At 36.5% G+C, this 14,335-nt stretch overlaps 1 protein-coding gene across 9 annotated transcripts in view; it reads left to right on the forward strand.

Annotated features, from left to right (window-relative positions):
* AGRN (agrin) overlaps window positions 1-14,335 on the forward strand; it is a 379,838-nt gene that overhangs the window by 13,806 nt on the left and 351,697 nt on the right. For all 9 annotated transcript variants that reach the window (XM_063436014.1, XM_063436017.1, XM_063436016.1 and 6 more), the window contains exon 2: window positions 2,317-2,578. In XM_063436014.1, the coding sequence (XP_063292084.1) occupies window positions 2,317-2,578 (262 nt within the window). The remainder of the gene's footprint in view (window positions 1-2,316; window positions 2,579-14,335) is intronic.

Consider the following 14,335-nt stretch of genomic DNA (forward strand, 5'->3'; position numbering starts at 1 on the left):
ATTCCATTAATCTCAATTCCCATCTTTCATTGTTGTTTACAATCTATACCACATTATGTAATCTTTCCTTGCCCTATGGCCTGTGTCTAGGTTACAAACTTTACTTGTTCCTGTGTTTATATATCCCTTTCTCTTGTAGATTTTTTTTTATGAGGGGGGGGGGGGGGATTCTCTCACATGCGACAGTAATAACTTATAACATGAATTATAAGTACATAATTTCATATGCCAGTCATTTATATCTTACTGAGAACCATGTATCTCAAACCAACATAAGTTTCAGATCCATATTCATTTTGCATACGCTTTTCAAATGAGTTAATATTTTGCATAAAATTTCAAAATAATTTCTAAAATATTAAAATTTAAAAAAATAAAATATTTATATATACAAATATATCAAAAAAATTAAAATATTAATCTAAATATTAAATTATTGTAAACGTTAATCCAAAGAGTAAAAGAGTTTGAAAAGCTTCTCCAAAAATATTAAATAAGGGTCTTAAGTGGGTTATAATTAAATTTTGGAGTGTTGGATTTGTGGGCATTTGAGGAAGGACTTTGATTTTAAAACTATTTTAATGATCTCCAAAATCTGAATAGAAAACTATGATTCCTCTAATTAATGTATTAGAAATATAACATTCTATATTTAGGTACAACAAATTTTATAATACCCATCAAAAAGAAGCCCTTTGAGTCTATAACCCTTGTCGGGGGACGATTTCACACCCCTATTTTAGATAATGCATGTAGGGATAAACTTGTGGCATGATGTAAATAAAATGTCAAACTGAGCACTTCCTTGATGTATCTGGTCTGCTTTCCTAATCCAAGGTTTCTTTGTCCATAATCTTCTACTTTCCATACTTCACACTCTAGAACAGGAAGCTCATTTAAACTTGTTTTTGTCCATCTATTAATAATCTGCCCCTTAAAGGTGCCAAGATTCCATATAAAAGCAGCACTAATAATAGCAGCTATTTAAAAGTGTTTATGGCCTGCAGATGAACATATTAGAATGACTTCCTTAGTTTTGAAAAGTAGAATGATGGCATTCTCAAAGAGTTTTGGTCTTTTACGCGAACTGACAAAGTGTTATTCTCTTTTAATTTTGGAAGAATATAAATCTACATATGTGGAGTAATGAAAAGCAAAAAACAAAACGAAAAAAAAACCAAAAAAAACTAAACAGTAAAAGTTTACATTTTTGTACCAAAAGTTTGCTGTATTTGGCTAGACTCATTGGTGTTTATATTTGTTGGCAAACATGTATGGCTGTAAAAAATGTTGAACATTGTCCATAACACCATAGTGAACAATCATATAAATATAATGTTTTAAGCTAAAACTCAGAAACATTTATGGTAACTCACAACCTTTTCGAATATAGTGAAATCTCTTTTTTTTCACAAAGCATTTCTGGATCCTTCTTGGCTGCCAGGTAGCGAAGTGTGATTTTATTTGTGCCCCTGACCCAGCATCACATACAATTTTTTAGGAGCATATATCCTATTTTACAGAGATTTGTTGACACTTTATAAATAATTATAATCATAATAATGTTGCATTCTGGGAGGGACTTCACGGGATTCACAGTGAGTAGAATGTATGCATGGGATTACTTCATCAGATGGCTGTGAAGCCAGAACCAGTAGTGGTGATAGATTCATGTTTGAAAAGAAAATATCGACTCACCTGCACATACATGGAAAGATGAAAGTATTGGGAGGCTGTCCCTTTGTGGATAGCAGTCCAAGTGGCAATTTTATCAGATGGTGACTAAAACAAAAACAAAAAATCCTGGCGAATTAACTTTGTCTAAGGCATTTTGTATCTTTTAGCAACCTGCGGCTGTCTTTTTCGGGTAAAATGTCACGATATGGGGATTGTAAAATGAATAGTATTCAAGCTTTTTTAAAAAGCAATTATTGTAGCACTTTCTGAAGTTTTTGCCCTTTTTTTCTTTTTTTTTTCTATTCAACATTTTAATTAACGTTTTGCCATTCAATAATTTTAATAGGTTTACAGTTGTTTCTAATCTTAATTTTTATACCGTTGGCTTTTCAACAAATAAAGAATTGGGTCATGTCCTTCAACATCACCTTTAAGTCTCGAGGCAAATATTTTTAACCCTAGCGTCCAATTAAATTTATTGAAAAATAGGACTTGTGGGTAGCGTGTGTTCTTTTCATACTATTTCAACCTGTTGTGAATATTGCAGTGTGTAATGCTAATGTGTATTTGTGCTACTTTTGAATGTCATGTATTATTTTCTTAAACCATATCATCAATTTCCTCCACGTTCCTCTTCAGGTTAGAGTGTGGCGATATCTCAAAGGACGTGAAATTGTGACCAATGAGATCTTGCTGGATGGAGGAAACAAGGTAATGGTAGGAGGCTTTGGAGACCCAACCATCTGTGATAATCAAGTGTCTACCGGAGATACACGGATTTTCTTTGTAAACCCAGCTCCACGCTCTATGTGGCCCTCCCACCGCAATGAGCTTATGCTGAATTCCAGTTTGATGAGAATAACCTTGAGGAACCTGGAAGAAGTGGAAATGTGTGTGGAAGGTAAGTCATGTTCTTTTGAAATTTGTTGTAATTAGTTGTAGTGCTATTTAGATAGAACAGTATTGTCTATACCTAATTATCGAGAACAGCCTGTGTTCTCTCTGTTGCTTATTCTTTAAACTGATTGATTTGGTTTTTAATCATCTTTCATATTATTAATATGTGAATAATCCTTTAATGGCTAGACATTAAAGGCTTGTGATTTTTTTTTTTTTGTTAAGTAAGCTGTGAGTGATTGCTTAGCTTCCTAGAATTACCTTCATTTATTCTTGGCAAATGCTCTGGAACCAAAATGACTTATAGGGACTTCTAGGGGTAAGTGGAATATATTATCATTAAATATGTCTATACCTTTTAAACAGAGAAATGTTCTGAATAGCCTTCTCTTGATTCACTTGCAGAACTGCAACAGCAGCATTGTATGGGGCAGATAAAATGGTCAGATGCAGATAGGCTTTAATTCGAGTTATTCAATCACCCAAACTGTACATCAAATAGAGGTTACGGGTGTTAGTTAGTTCAGCTGTTGGTACACTGCAAGACCCAGAACTGATTAAAGGGGGATTCAGGCAAATTAAAGCCAATTACATCTGGATGATCAAGGCTGGTCCATTCCTTTAACAGGAATTGGATTATGACTTTATTCAAATTGGCATTATTACTGCACAGTGATTTTTCAGCTCAGGGATGGCTACCCTTGGCAGTACACATGCATGTGAGCAACATTTCCTATGCTGCTGAAACTGATAAGAAACTAGCTTGGCATCAAGTATTGCCGGTACTACAGTGGCCTCCCTGCACTATACATTGTAGCAGGAACTGTTGGTACGAGACAAGGAACTGAAGTGTCCTTAGACTGTTCATTTTAACTAACTCTCTTTCGCAGTTCAAAAGAATTCTCATAGTTTTGAGTGTTTTATAGACTTTTCGTACAAGTTGGTTCATGATTTCATATTCTTTTCAACGTAATTGTTGTAATGCGGTTATCACTAAGAGCCTTTGTGTAACAAGGCTAACTGTTATTCATCTATAAATACCCATTTTTGTGTACAGCAAAAGCAGTTAAAACCCGACGCTGGAAAAAAATTGATTCTCGAAGAAGTGATTGCTTAAAAAACAAAAAAAAAAACGTTTTCCCCGTTATAAGCCTTTATAACAGCTCTGTCCTTCGAGCTCTTCGTAGAAAGATAATTGGACAGTGGGGTGGCATTGTTTCTGTAATTCAATGTTTGTTCTCGATTGTTCTCCTGGGAGGAATTTTAACATGAATAGTTCCAAACTGGCCGTTGGCAGCATTCTTTTTTCTGAGCCTATTCCCAGGGGGATACAACACACCTCGAAATGAGCTTTAAACTGCTCTTATTAGCCTTACTAAAATGAAACACGGATTCGACAAGAAAATAGTTGCAGATTTCTTTAAAGAGAATTATCAGCACCATGACCACTACAGCTCAGTGCACTAGTTATGGTTCTGTTATTCTATTGCCCTGGTTTATGTCAAGTGGTTTCCCAGTGTGTTGTCAAAAACTGGGGCTCTCCTGCAGCCCCATCCCTTTGCCTGCTTGTCTGGACGATGCTTGAAGACTATTTGCACCATAACCACTACAATATGCTGTAGTGCCATAATATTTTTAAATACATAATAATATTGGAAATTTAATGGCATGTTACAAACTCCTTCCGCTGATGACAGCTGGTTTTATAAAAGTGCCGCAACTTTATTATCCGCAATATATATTTTATCTGCATGGTGAATAACGTCTATTGATTTTCCGAATGTAAACTAGGCTAGCTTCTTACAGGTAGACAATACCGACGGGTATACCATCACCATGCTTGTTTAAACATTTATCTTGAAGGAGTTTTGAACTGCAGCGGCTTTCGGTCTACAGCTATTATAATGCTCTGCAAGCCTGCAACTGGAAAGGAATTCTGGGATTTGTAGTTCAAGAACATGTGAGCAGTGTACAGAACATCTCGGGGAACCACTGCTCTAGAGATGACTGGCTTTAATTTAGATTTACTAACATAGTTATACTAATAGAAATCTACTCACCTAAATTTTCCATAAGCGTGTATTAGTTTAGTCTCTCTTGCCGCAGACGAGAGGGCTGTGCACCTAAATAAATAGTCTGTTACAAAGTATGTAACCTTGTTCTCTGTGCAGGGAAAGCACAGTTTCCTTCTAAGCTAGACGCATTTCCATGGGAATCGTGGGGGTTGACAATCTCTTGGGTCATCGAGCTGCCTTCAATAATCGAGACGCAGATGTGGTCATTTCTTTGCAATGACTTTGAATTCCTAACACTGTCTGACATAAAGACAAAACAATCCATATTGTTAGCTTCCGCTGCAGTCCATATAAATCTAGGCTGAAAGTCACTATAGGAGTAGGGCAGGATTTGGATGAAGACCTAAGCTCCGATCTGTCCTGCTGTTGCTACATTGTCTTGAAGTGCACCTGCCGTTATAAACCGTCATGGCTTAATTTCACAATGTGCGGAATAGAATTTCACCTTTACATTACGTTACAGAATTTGAAAGCAAATGTATAGTTAAGAAGTTATCCCATATTTCATTTATTGACCTTCCTTTTACCAGAATGCTGTTGATATACAGCCATCTCACAAGTGACCATGCAGCACCCCTTAATATATAATGTGCACAGGCTCAGTAAGAATGGTGGGTCATCAGCGTGATTTGTGGATATGGCAACTGGGCACTTACCGGTTGTTGTGGTTTTAATTCAGCAGACAGTATTTAGCCAAATATATATTTTAAAGCTGAATTATATCTTCGTAGGATTTTTAATATTATGTTTATTTATGCCATATATTTTACAAATATGTCTTTGAGAGGTTTGAAAAATATGCGTACATGTAGAAATCCACAACACTGTATGTGCACTGGATGTACCCCTTGTGATGTGAAGTGCTACATGTTTAATATACATTTAAAAAAAAAACAGAACATGATGTCTCAATATATCATTCCATAGACGTAATGATTTTTTATTTTTTTTTCAGCGCAGCATGTAGATACCATTTATGCCCATTTGATAGTGATGTTATTATTTTAATATTTATATAGCGCCAGCAAAATTCCATAGCGCTGTACGATGGATTGTCATCCATACATATTTCGTGTGTTTTCGTTGAGGATCAAAGGAACCGTTGGATCTTAAGGTCATTCATAAAGTGTTACACCTCTCTGAGATACAGAATAGAAATACTTTGAATTAGATACTTTTACCTTCAACTTGTGTTAAGTGTGCCCTAAGGTGCCCTAGGGTAGGGCTTATAATTTGTAGTCCGATGCTACTCGCCTGGCCTTAGAAGTTACTTGCCCCTGAAAGGCATAGTATAACCTCCAGGGATGGATTTCTACTCTGGCGGCGAGTGGATATTTTGTACCCTGTCCTAGGGTAAATAAATACGTTATTATTTCCAGACTCGGCTGTATCTATTTCATTTACCTCTGAAGCATTAGCAGCTCAGTTGGCCCTGCCAGACAAAAAAAAACAGAAGCACTAAGGTTTGAACACATACTTGCTGGGGAAGCACTAATTACTGAGCCATCATATCATCTAAAGTTAATAGTTTGATTACGTGTTAATTAGAGAATACTTAAAAACCAAAGAGTCTGGGATTAAGGCTCTCTACTCAAGAAACGAGTTGGACTTTTTTTGACCTAAAGGTTTACTGAACGCCTGAAATTAATTTCATCCTGTAACCAGTGGGATTAGACAGATAACGCAGCCCTAGTATGCTGGACTGTAACAAGATTGGGATCATTGTAACTTTACAGCTGTCGGGCTACAATTTACATTATCTTTAGACAGCCAGAGTCTTTGTTGTCTAACAGCAAATAAAAACTACAAGTTGTTCAACCATGGCTTTGTGTCTGTTATGTCTTGTGTTAGGGTTTAGACCTTCTTCAGCACAATTGTATACACTTCCAAAAGTGGCCAGTTTTATAAACAAAGTGTGGTTCTGTAGTGACGAGGTGCAGAATGTGAGCAGGTTTACAGAACCTGGGGCACACATGTCTATCAGATAGGTGATATATGGAGGGCGGAAGAAAGCAGTTGAAGGTGAAAACATGGTATATGAACAGATTAAGCCGTAGAGGTGGGAGTCAACAGTTCATGAATACTCTGTTAAAATTCCTAGAATTCTCTACTTACTGCAAAAAGCCTGCTTCTTTTTTTCCCCTCTGTCTCAGCCCTCATCTCTATATTTTAAATTGTTCAGATATCTATGCTTTTTTTTCTAAACCTCCTCTGATACTAACCATTTATAAACATTTATAACAATTATTTATATATCGCCAACTTATATTTAGAACAAGCCAGACAAATACCTCTAACATAAGAAGTTTGACAGACAAGAACCGAAGATAAAGAGTGCAGAACGTGTTCCATTCTTTGGGGGTAATAATGTGTTAGACTGTTATGTTACACTTCAGATTTAAGGCCGCATATTACATGCTATTGTATTACATTTCTGGCAGATTATATATTTATTGTGAAGGTACATGGATATACTGTCGCTAGAGTAATTAATATTTATTGTACGTGCACGAACATTTTGTTGAAAATAAAGTATAAACAAAACAAGGCTGCAATAAAATATAGAAAAAGAAAGCTTGGAGTTGGTTCACAAAGCTAGGTGTTGTTAGAGAATTGATGTAGGAATTACACATTTTTCAATTACAATTATTTATATAGTGCCATTATATCCCGTTGTACAGTGCTACGGCATTTGATGGCGCTATATAGATAATAAAATAATAATAATAATAATAATAATATCATAGCCCCATTGGTACAATTCTGCAATGAATCTAATTTTTCTAGCACTGCTGTTGTAGCCTGTAATCGCAGTTATTGTGTCAGTATGCAGAATTCCCCATTTAGCGAGTAAACCCCAAATGGAATCTTCACAACCATCAACACCACCATAATTTAAGCTATACTATTTTTTGTTGCAAGGAAAATTAAATACACTTGTGAAAGTCACACAATGTTCTTTAGAATTAGAAGAACTTAAAAGCTGGACAAAAGTTCTCTTTATACTTAAATCGCTTCTTTTTTTGTGGCCAGAGCACATTTTTTTAAACCTATCATTTCCTCGCTCGAGTCTTGAGCTTGAGTAACTCTTAGTGGAAATCCAACATACGTTCCCTAATCCTGTCATCTTATTTCAATTATCCCACATCCCATTGAACTGCTTCTTTTCTACGGTGAAATGTCCCTCTGTAATCTTTGCCTTTCATATTCTCTATTTAATCACGAAGCAGCCTACCCCCACCCTCTCCAACCACCCTCAACCACCCATTTACTGGTAACTCAAAGCGTTTCCCAGGTTTTACAGGAATCTCTTCCTCTGGTTTCATACTTAATGTCTCGTTGGAACTGACCCGTAACATTTTTGATCTTGGCTGTTTTAACTGTAGGTCAAATGTATCACCTCTAGAACATTATTACTGTGCATTTATTGTTGAATATTTAAACTTTGGTAGATTACCGATAAGTATTTTGAATTATTCTTTGAATCTTCCTGTTTTCAGAAATTCATGACAATTAGTATGTAAACATTTGATTCCATGCCATGACAAAATGGACAGAACCGTGATCTATGGGTTCTGTTCTAATATTTTGTCAATAGACATTAAAATAATCTAAAAATGTCAAAGGTATAATTGCTCTGAGATGATAAAACTCTTATTTTCTTAAGGCAAAGATGATTACAATGTTTCCTTTAATTATGGCACTCTTGCTGAATACACATTGTACATTTTACAAACAAATAAGGGTGACGTGGTCACTCATGTGTGTATACTCATTTTCAATGCAGATGGAACTAGAGTATTAGACCATACTGCAGCTGCATACATATTTTTTTGTTGTGAACCTGGCTGTAGGTATCTAGACACATAGAATTTTGGTTGGCTAGTAAAACCCCAATTAGTCTTTCTGGTTGCCTGTTTCCTGGAAAATCATTCAGCTTTGATTATGTCTCTTGAACAAGATACCTGCGTTTCTCTCCCAAGCTTTTCTGAATTCTTTCATTGAATTGATTTCTGCCACCACTGCTGAATGGTTATTCCATGTATCTACCACATTTCCTGTAAAATTCTCCGTTTTTTATTTTGCGTAAAAAAGGAACATCTACCTTTGCTCTGATGCAAATATTTGTGTCTGCTACAAACGAGACATACTTTCAGGTCTTTTCAATAAACTCTGTATTTTATTAAATAATATTATAATTATAATAATAAGATTAAATTCACAAAATTGAGGCTAAAAAAGCTGAGTTATCTCTAGAGCTGAGTTTGAGAAAATCAACAATTTTGCCTCAATTTTGTGATTAACATTTAATTTGATACAATTTGGAGTTTCTAATTATTAAATTAAAAGGACAGCTTCCAACATCAATCCGAGAGGAGAAATTAATCATTTATAGCTGAACATCACCACATTTCTCTGTCGTCCAAACCTTTGCCAATCCTGATGTCCCTTTTGCCAATCCTGATGTCCCTCTACAACTGGTGCAATTGTTAGAGACCTCACTGTCTCCATCGTAAAGCAGAAGTTTTAGTAAGTTTTGTTTTTTAATGGATTTTCCTAAATCAGTTATGTTTTGAATCTTCTAACTGTCTAAGTTTTAGAAATGGAACACTCGTTCTCTACAGCTGTGGAATCAGTTTCCTCACTTCAGATGTAAGACTCATTGGTAAAAAAAAAAAATACTTTTCTATTCATTTCAGGCAGTTTTATAAAGTGACATGAATTCCACAATTTTCTAATCATGCGGAACAACTCCAGTAGAAATGATGGCTTGAAAATATCAGCTATTGACACTGCAAGCCAAAATCTCAGCTAACGCGGTATTCTTGGCTTTTTTGAGATGGAGAGAAATATTTTTTTTTTCTCGGTTTATATGTATATTATATCTTTATTAAAAAAACAAAAAAACAATATATGTTTCTTTGTTCAGTCTTTCCTGCCCATTCATGCCTAAGGACATGCTCTGACCGGAAACTGTAGCCATAGGACATGATTCATTACTTCATCAGATCATCATGTTTACATAATAGTCATAACAAATTATTACAAGAATGTACATGTCATTTGGGATGATAAATCACCAGTCACTCAGACCATTGTCACGTGTCAGTTGAGAGTATCCTTTTTCCTAGAACATTTTGTTTTAATAAAATATCGACCGTATGACAGCAATGGGCTCAGATTTTTATTGGCCTTTTAATTTATAAAGCTTTGATAATTAAAAAAAAAAAAGTTATTTGTTTTTCTTTATCACCAGATAGTTATATATTCTTCATCCATCTTGATTTCATCCCTTCTAGATAACCAGCAATAATGTCAGTAGGGCACATTTGTAAACACTTTATTTGCCACGGCTCTGTTCCATGTAGGATAACTTCTCCTGTCGTTAAAGGATTAGATGCTTTTTACAATAGCTGTTGCCTTTAATAATGTCAAGTCCAACTGTACCTTCTGGATCTCTCCAAAACTCCGGTCTGTCTCAAAGTTTATTGATTTTCCTTCTTGCCTCAGGGGCAGTGACAGTACAGTACCAGATTTTATTCCATCTTCCAGCCTAATGCACCAAGACGTTTGATAATAAGATAGAAGAGGTTATTAACTGTTCTCACTTTTGTTGGGTTCTACCTTTGTCCATACATCGTCAAGGGCCATATAATCATTCTATCTCTTAGCCTTTTTGATGCAAATTTATCATATTCTCCCCCATCTCTTGTATTTTTCCCCAGTAATGCCAGTCTCAATGTCCGTCTTTAAAATTACCATTTGATTTGTTTCTTCTGGCTTTCATCTTTGTTAATTAGATGTCAATGTTTCTCTACCATTTTTCCTTCCTAAATGAAGCTATTTTTGAGAATCTCAAATTACCAAGTGAACGTAACTCTGTCCACCAACTGGGTAATGGGCTCTGGACAAATGCTGGCTTTAAATGTAGATGAATACGCTCCCAAAGTACCTTTCAACTTCTGAAGACCATTCAACAAACTTTATGAATGAGCTGTCAGATAAAAAAAAAATCAATCAAGTAGTCTTTACTGAGCACAGTAGACAAAAAGTCACATCAAGTGAATTTTCATGGGCTTGTGTAAGACTAGACTGTCCAAGCGGTGGTCTTCTATTCATTATATACAATGTATCTATAAAGGCTGAAGGCTTTTTGAACTAAGTAAATAAAAAGCCCACCATTGAAGCTACAATGTCCCAATAAATAAATAAAAAAAAGATGGCTACTAGCGTATTTTTGATTCAGTACATGCAGTGACACACCTTCTCTCTACATTCCTGAGGATCTGTCTGTTTGGCACAAAGTAAATTGTATAACTCTGTCTTCTGTAGTCATAGAGATGGTATTGGAACAATTTTTACTTTTTTCTTTTTTTTTTTTTTCAAGAGGCAAAGTCTATTGTGCCTTTTAGACATTTCAGTGCTGAAAGGTGATTCATGAGAACTGAGCAAACAATGCTTTAAAGGAATGGGCTAGCTATGATGTTATTGCTATTGAAGTGCTTGAGCCCAGTTTAAATCTGTATTTAACCTCTTTATGACCCTAAAAATTGTAGGCGCCAAATTAGACCATAATCTAGGTAGAAAGATATTAACTCTCTCTCTCTCTCTCTCTCTCTCTCTCTCTCTCTCTGTGTCTCTCTCTCTCTCTCATATATTTTATACACAAAGTATAAGAAGGAGGTATATAGATTCATTGTAAAGCGCTACGGAATTTGTTGGTGCTATATAAATATAATAATAAACATAATAATGTGAATATTGAAAAGGAAACTTTTCTGTTTTTGACTGAATCCCTCCCACATACCATAAAATCTTTACCCCATCGTATTTCTCTTTTTTATATGAATACCACTAGCAGGTATTCCTCATCTTTACAGGATACATTACGTTACTGGAAACATGTTAAACTACATTCAGTTTTCTAGTTCATTGGTTTTATCAAGTATTGAGTAAAGGGATAGGATAGCTGTAGCAAAATATGATGCTGTTACATATCATTTATTTTATTAGTTAAGTGGAAGTTTGACAAGTCAGTGTCTCCCCATTCATAAAACTGTCTTGAAAAAGTTTCTTTTCAAGCCAGTTTTATGAATGGAGAGTCACTGATTGGTTAAGAGCGCCAGCTGACCACTCTAAGCCAACCAGCGGCGCCCCTGCCCGGCAGCACTCTGCGTTTTCTGAAACTGAGATTTAAAAGCCGGATGTCACCTGGGGGACCTGAGGATCGCTGCTGTAGGCATCCTTTGGGGTTAAACCATTAAAAAACGGTGTAACCCCTTAAGGTAAGAGTGAGCCCATGGGGCCAAAACGTTGCTTTACCGTGTTCCTGAATAAAGTCTGATTGGGACATGATTCTGTGTACCCAGACTTCTTCTTGGGTGTTGGTTTGATTGGGGATGCACCCTGTCTGGTGGTACCTTAATTCAAGGGTCCTTATGGATTGGGATGTGCGATTTCACTCGGGATTACTAAAGATCAAATTGTATGAAATTGAATACAGAAAAATCTGGATTAGCCAAGGTGTGTGTGAATAGAGCCGAGTTGATTTATTTCCAAATCAGCGGGGTTTTCTTTTGTTTTTTTTTACTTTGGCAACTTGATTTTCAGTTGACTACAATTCTGTATTTAGTGAATAAACCCCCTACACACTTTTTTTTTTAGATTGAAAGCTTGTCTCAATAGTAATTCAATTCCTAATAATAATATCATTAATTTATTATGACATAAGTGATTCCTAATATTATCACTAAGCTATTTTCCATTTCCTTGAATTCGTACATTCTTTGTATTATTTTAGAAACTGTCAGTAGTTCTAAAACAAGGCCTGCTGCTGCCATTTACATTCCAGGAGCGTCCAGAAGTCTAATCTCAGTAAATGTAGTGAAATAAAGTGTACACATGGAAGGCCTTACGCTCTATTTTGTTTACCCTCATTCATGCAATTCTCCTGAGCAATCAATCCCTCCCATGGCCTGGACACATCAAGACTAAATATAAACACAGATGGATGTGCTTCTGTTATACACATCGGAACTTACCCTCTCCCACATGTTGAGATATATACAGTTCTCCATATAACTATCCTGCTGTAAAATGAAAGCTTTTGTTTGCATAAATAGTTATTCCAATCATCATAACTGCAGCTCAAGTAGCGGTTATGGTGCCAGGAGTACCCTGGCCTTGTACCCAGTAATTGGGCAAACCATTTAGCAATGGGCTCCCTGGCAGTCTGGTGACGAAATTCTGGCTTCTGCAGAGTTGCAAAATACGCGGCGGAGATTGTCAGCTGACCACTCTCAGCCAAAGACTGACATTCTGTTTTGTTAGAATTGACAAGCCCGGAACTGATGACACCCTAATGACGTTTCACCTCCGGCTGCAAAGTGGTTAAAATCGGTATGTACAGCATTATGGACACATTTACCATTGTACAGCGCTACGGAGTCTGATGGCGCTATATAAATAATAAAATAATAGTAATAATAATTTAGACACCAGGAACCATGACCACTTCAAATCACTGAAGTGGTCATGGTGTTTGGAATACCCATTTAAAGACGAACTGTCACGTGTTCCGTGATAGTTAGACTGGGTTCTAGGTTTGAAAAAGAAAGTGTGAAGCAGCGGATCGGTCTTACTGTTTTACATTAAATCTCAGATCCTTATCATGTGCAACTGTTTAAACTGTCACTGTGATCCTGGTTACAACCCGTGTACAAATAAAGCATCAGCGGATTTGGGAGGAAGAGGGAGATCAGCATGCAAGTATCCTTATCAGGATTTAGGCATTGCCTGAAGTGGCTGGAAGGCTCATCAAGAGCTGATCTTAAGTTTTTTATTTGTATTGCATTTTTTTTTTTTGTTTATTTTCATGGTATTTTACCAGCCGCAATGTACTGAGATTCTTCGCGATTTGATGTATGTCCTGGGGAGCAGTTACAATGATAAACGCATGAATCATGTTGGAGATCTTGTCTCTCTATACTTTCTATTTACGCTAAGCATAACTGTCTATTTTATACATATTGTAGAAGGTTTTTAATGCACTTTGCGATAATCCAGCATTTGTGCTATTGATGGCCATTAATGTCATCGTTGTCATCGTATTAGAGCACTTTAAATGGTCTATGTCACAATGATATTACTATTCATTATTTCACGACCATAAAATCTTTATGAAATACTCATGTTAACTACCCCAGAATTTTATTCAAATTATCTGTTTTAAAGGACCACTATAGTGCCCCCACCCTCAGGGTCCCACTCCCGCCGGGCTGAAGGGGAGAGGAAGGGGGTTAAACACTCACCTTTCTCCAGCGCCGGGCTCCCTCGGCGCTGGGGTCTCTCCTCCCTCTTCTAATGTCATCAGCTGAATGCGCATGCGCGGCAAGAGCCGCGCGCGCATTCAGTCCCTCCATAGGAAAGCATTCTCAATGCTTTCCTATGGACGCTGGCGTCTTCTCACTGTGAAAATCACAGTGAGAAGCGCGGAAGCGCGGAAGCGCCTCTAGCGGCTGTCAATGAAACAGCCACTAGAGGCTGGATTAACCCATAGGTAAACATAGCAGTTTCTCTGAAGCTGCTATGTTTACAGCAAAAAAGGTTAAACCTAGATGGACCTGGCACCCAGACCACTTCATTAAGCTGAAGTGGTCTGGGTGCCTATAGTGGTCCTTTAACTA

Source organism: Pelobates fuscus, chromosome 11 (assembly GCF_036172605.1).
Source record: "Pelobates fuscus isolate aPelFus1 chromosome 11, aPelFus1.pri, whole genome shotgun sequence".
NCBI lineage: Eukaryota > Metazoa > Chordata > Amphibia > Anura > Pelobatidae > Pelobates > Pelobates fuscus.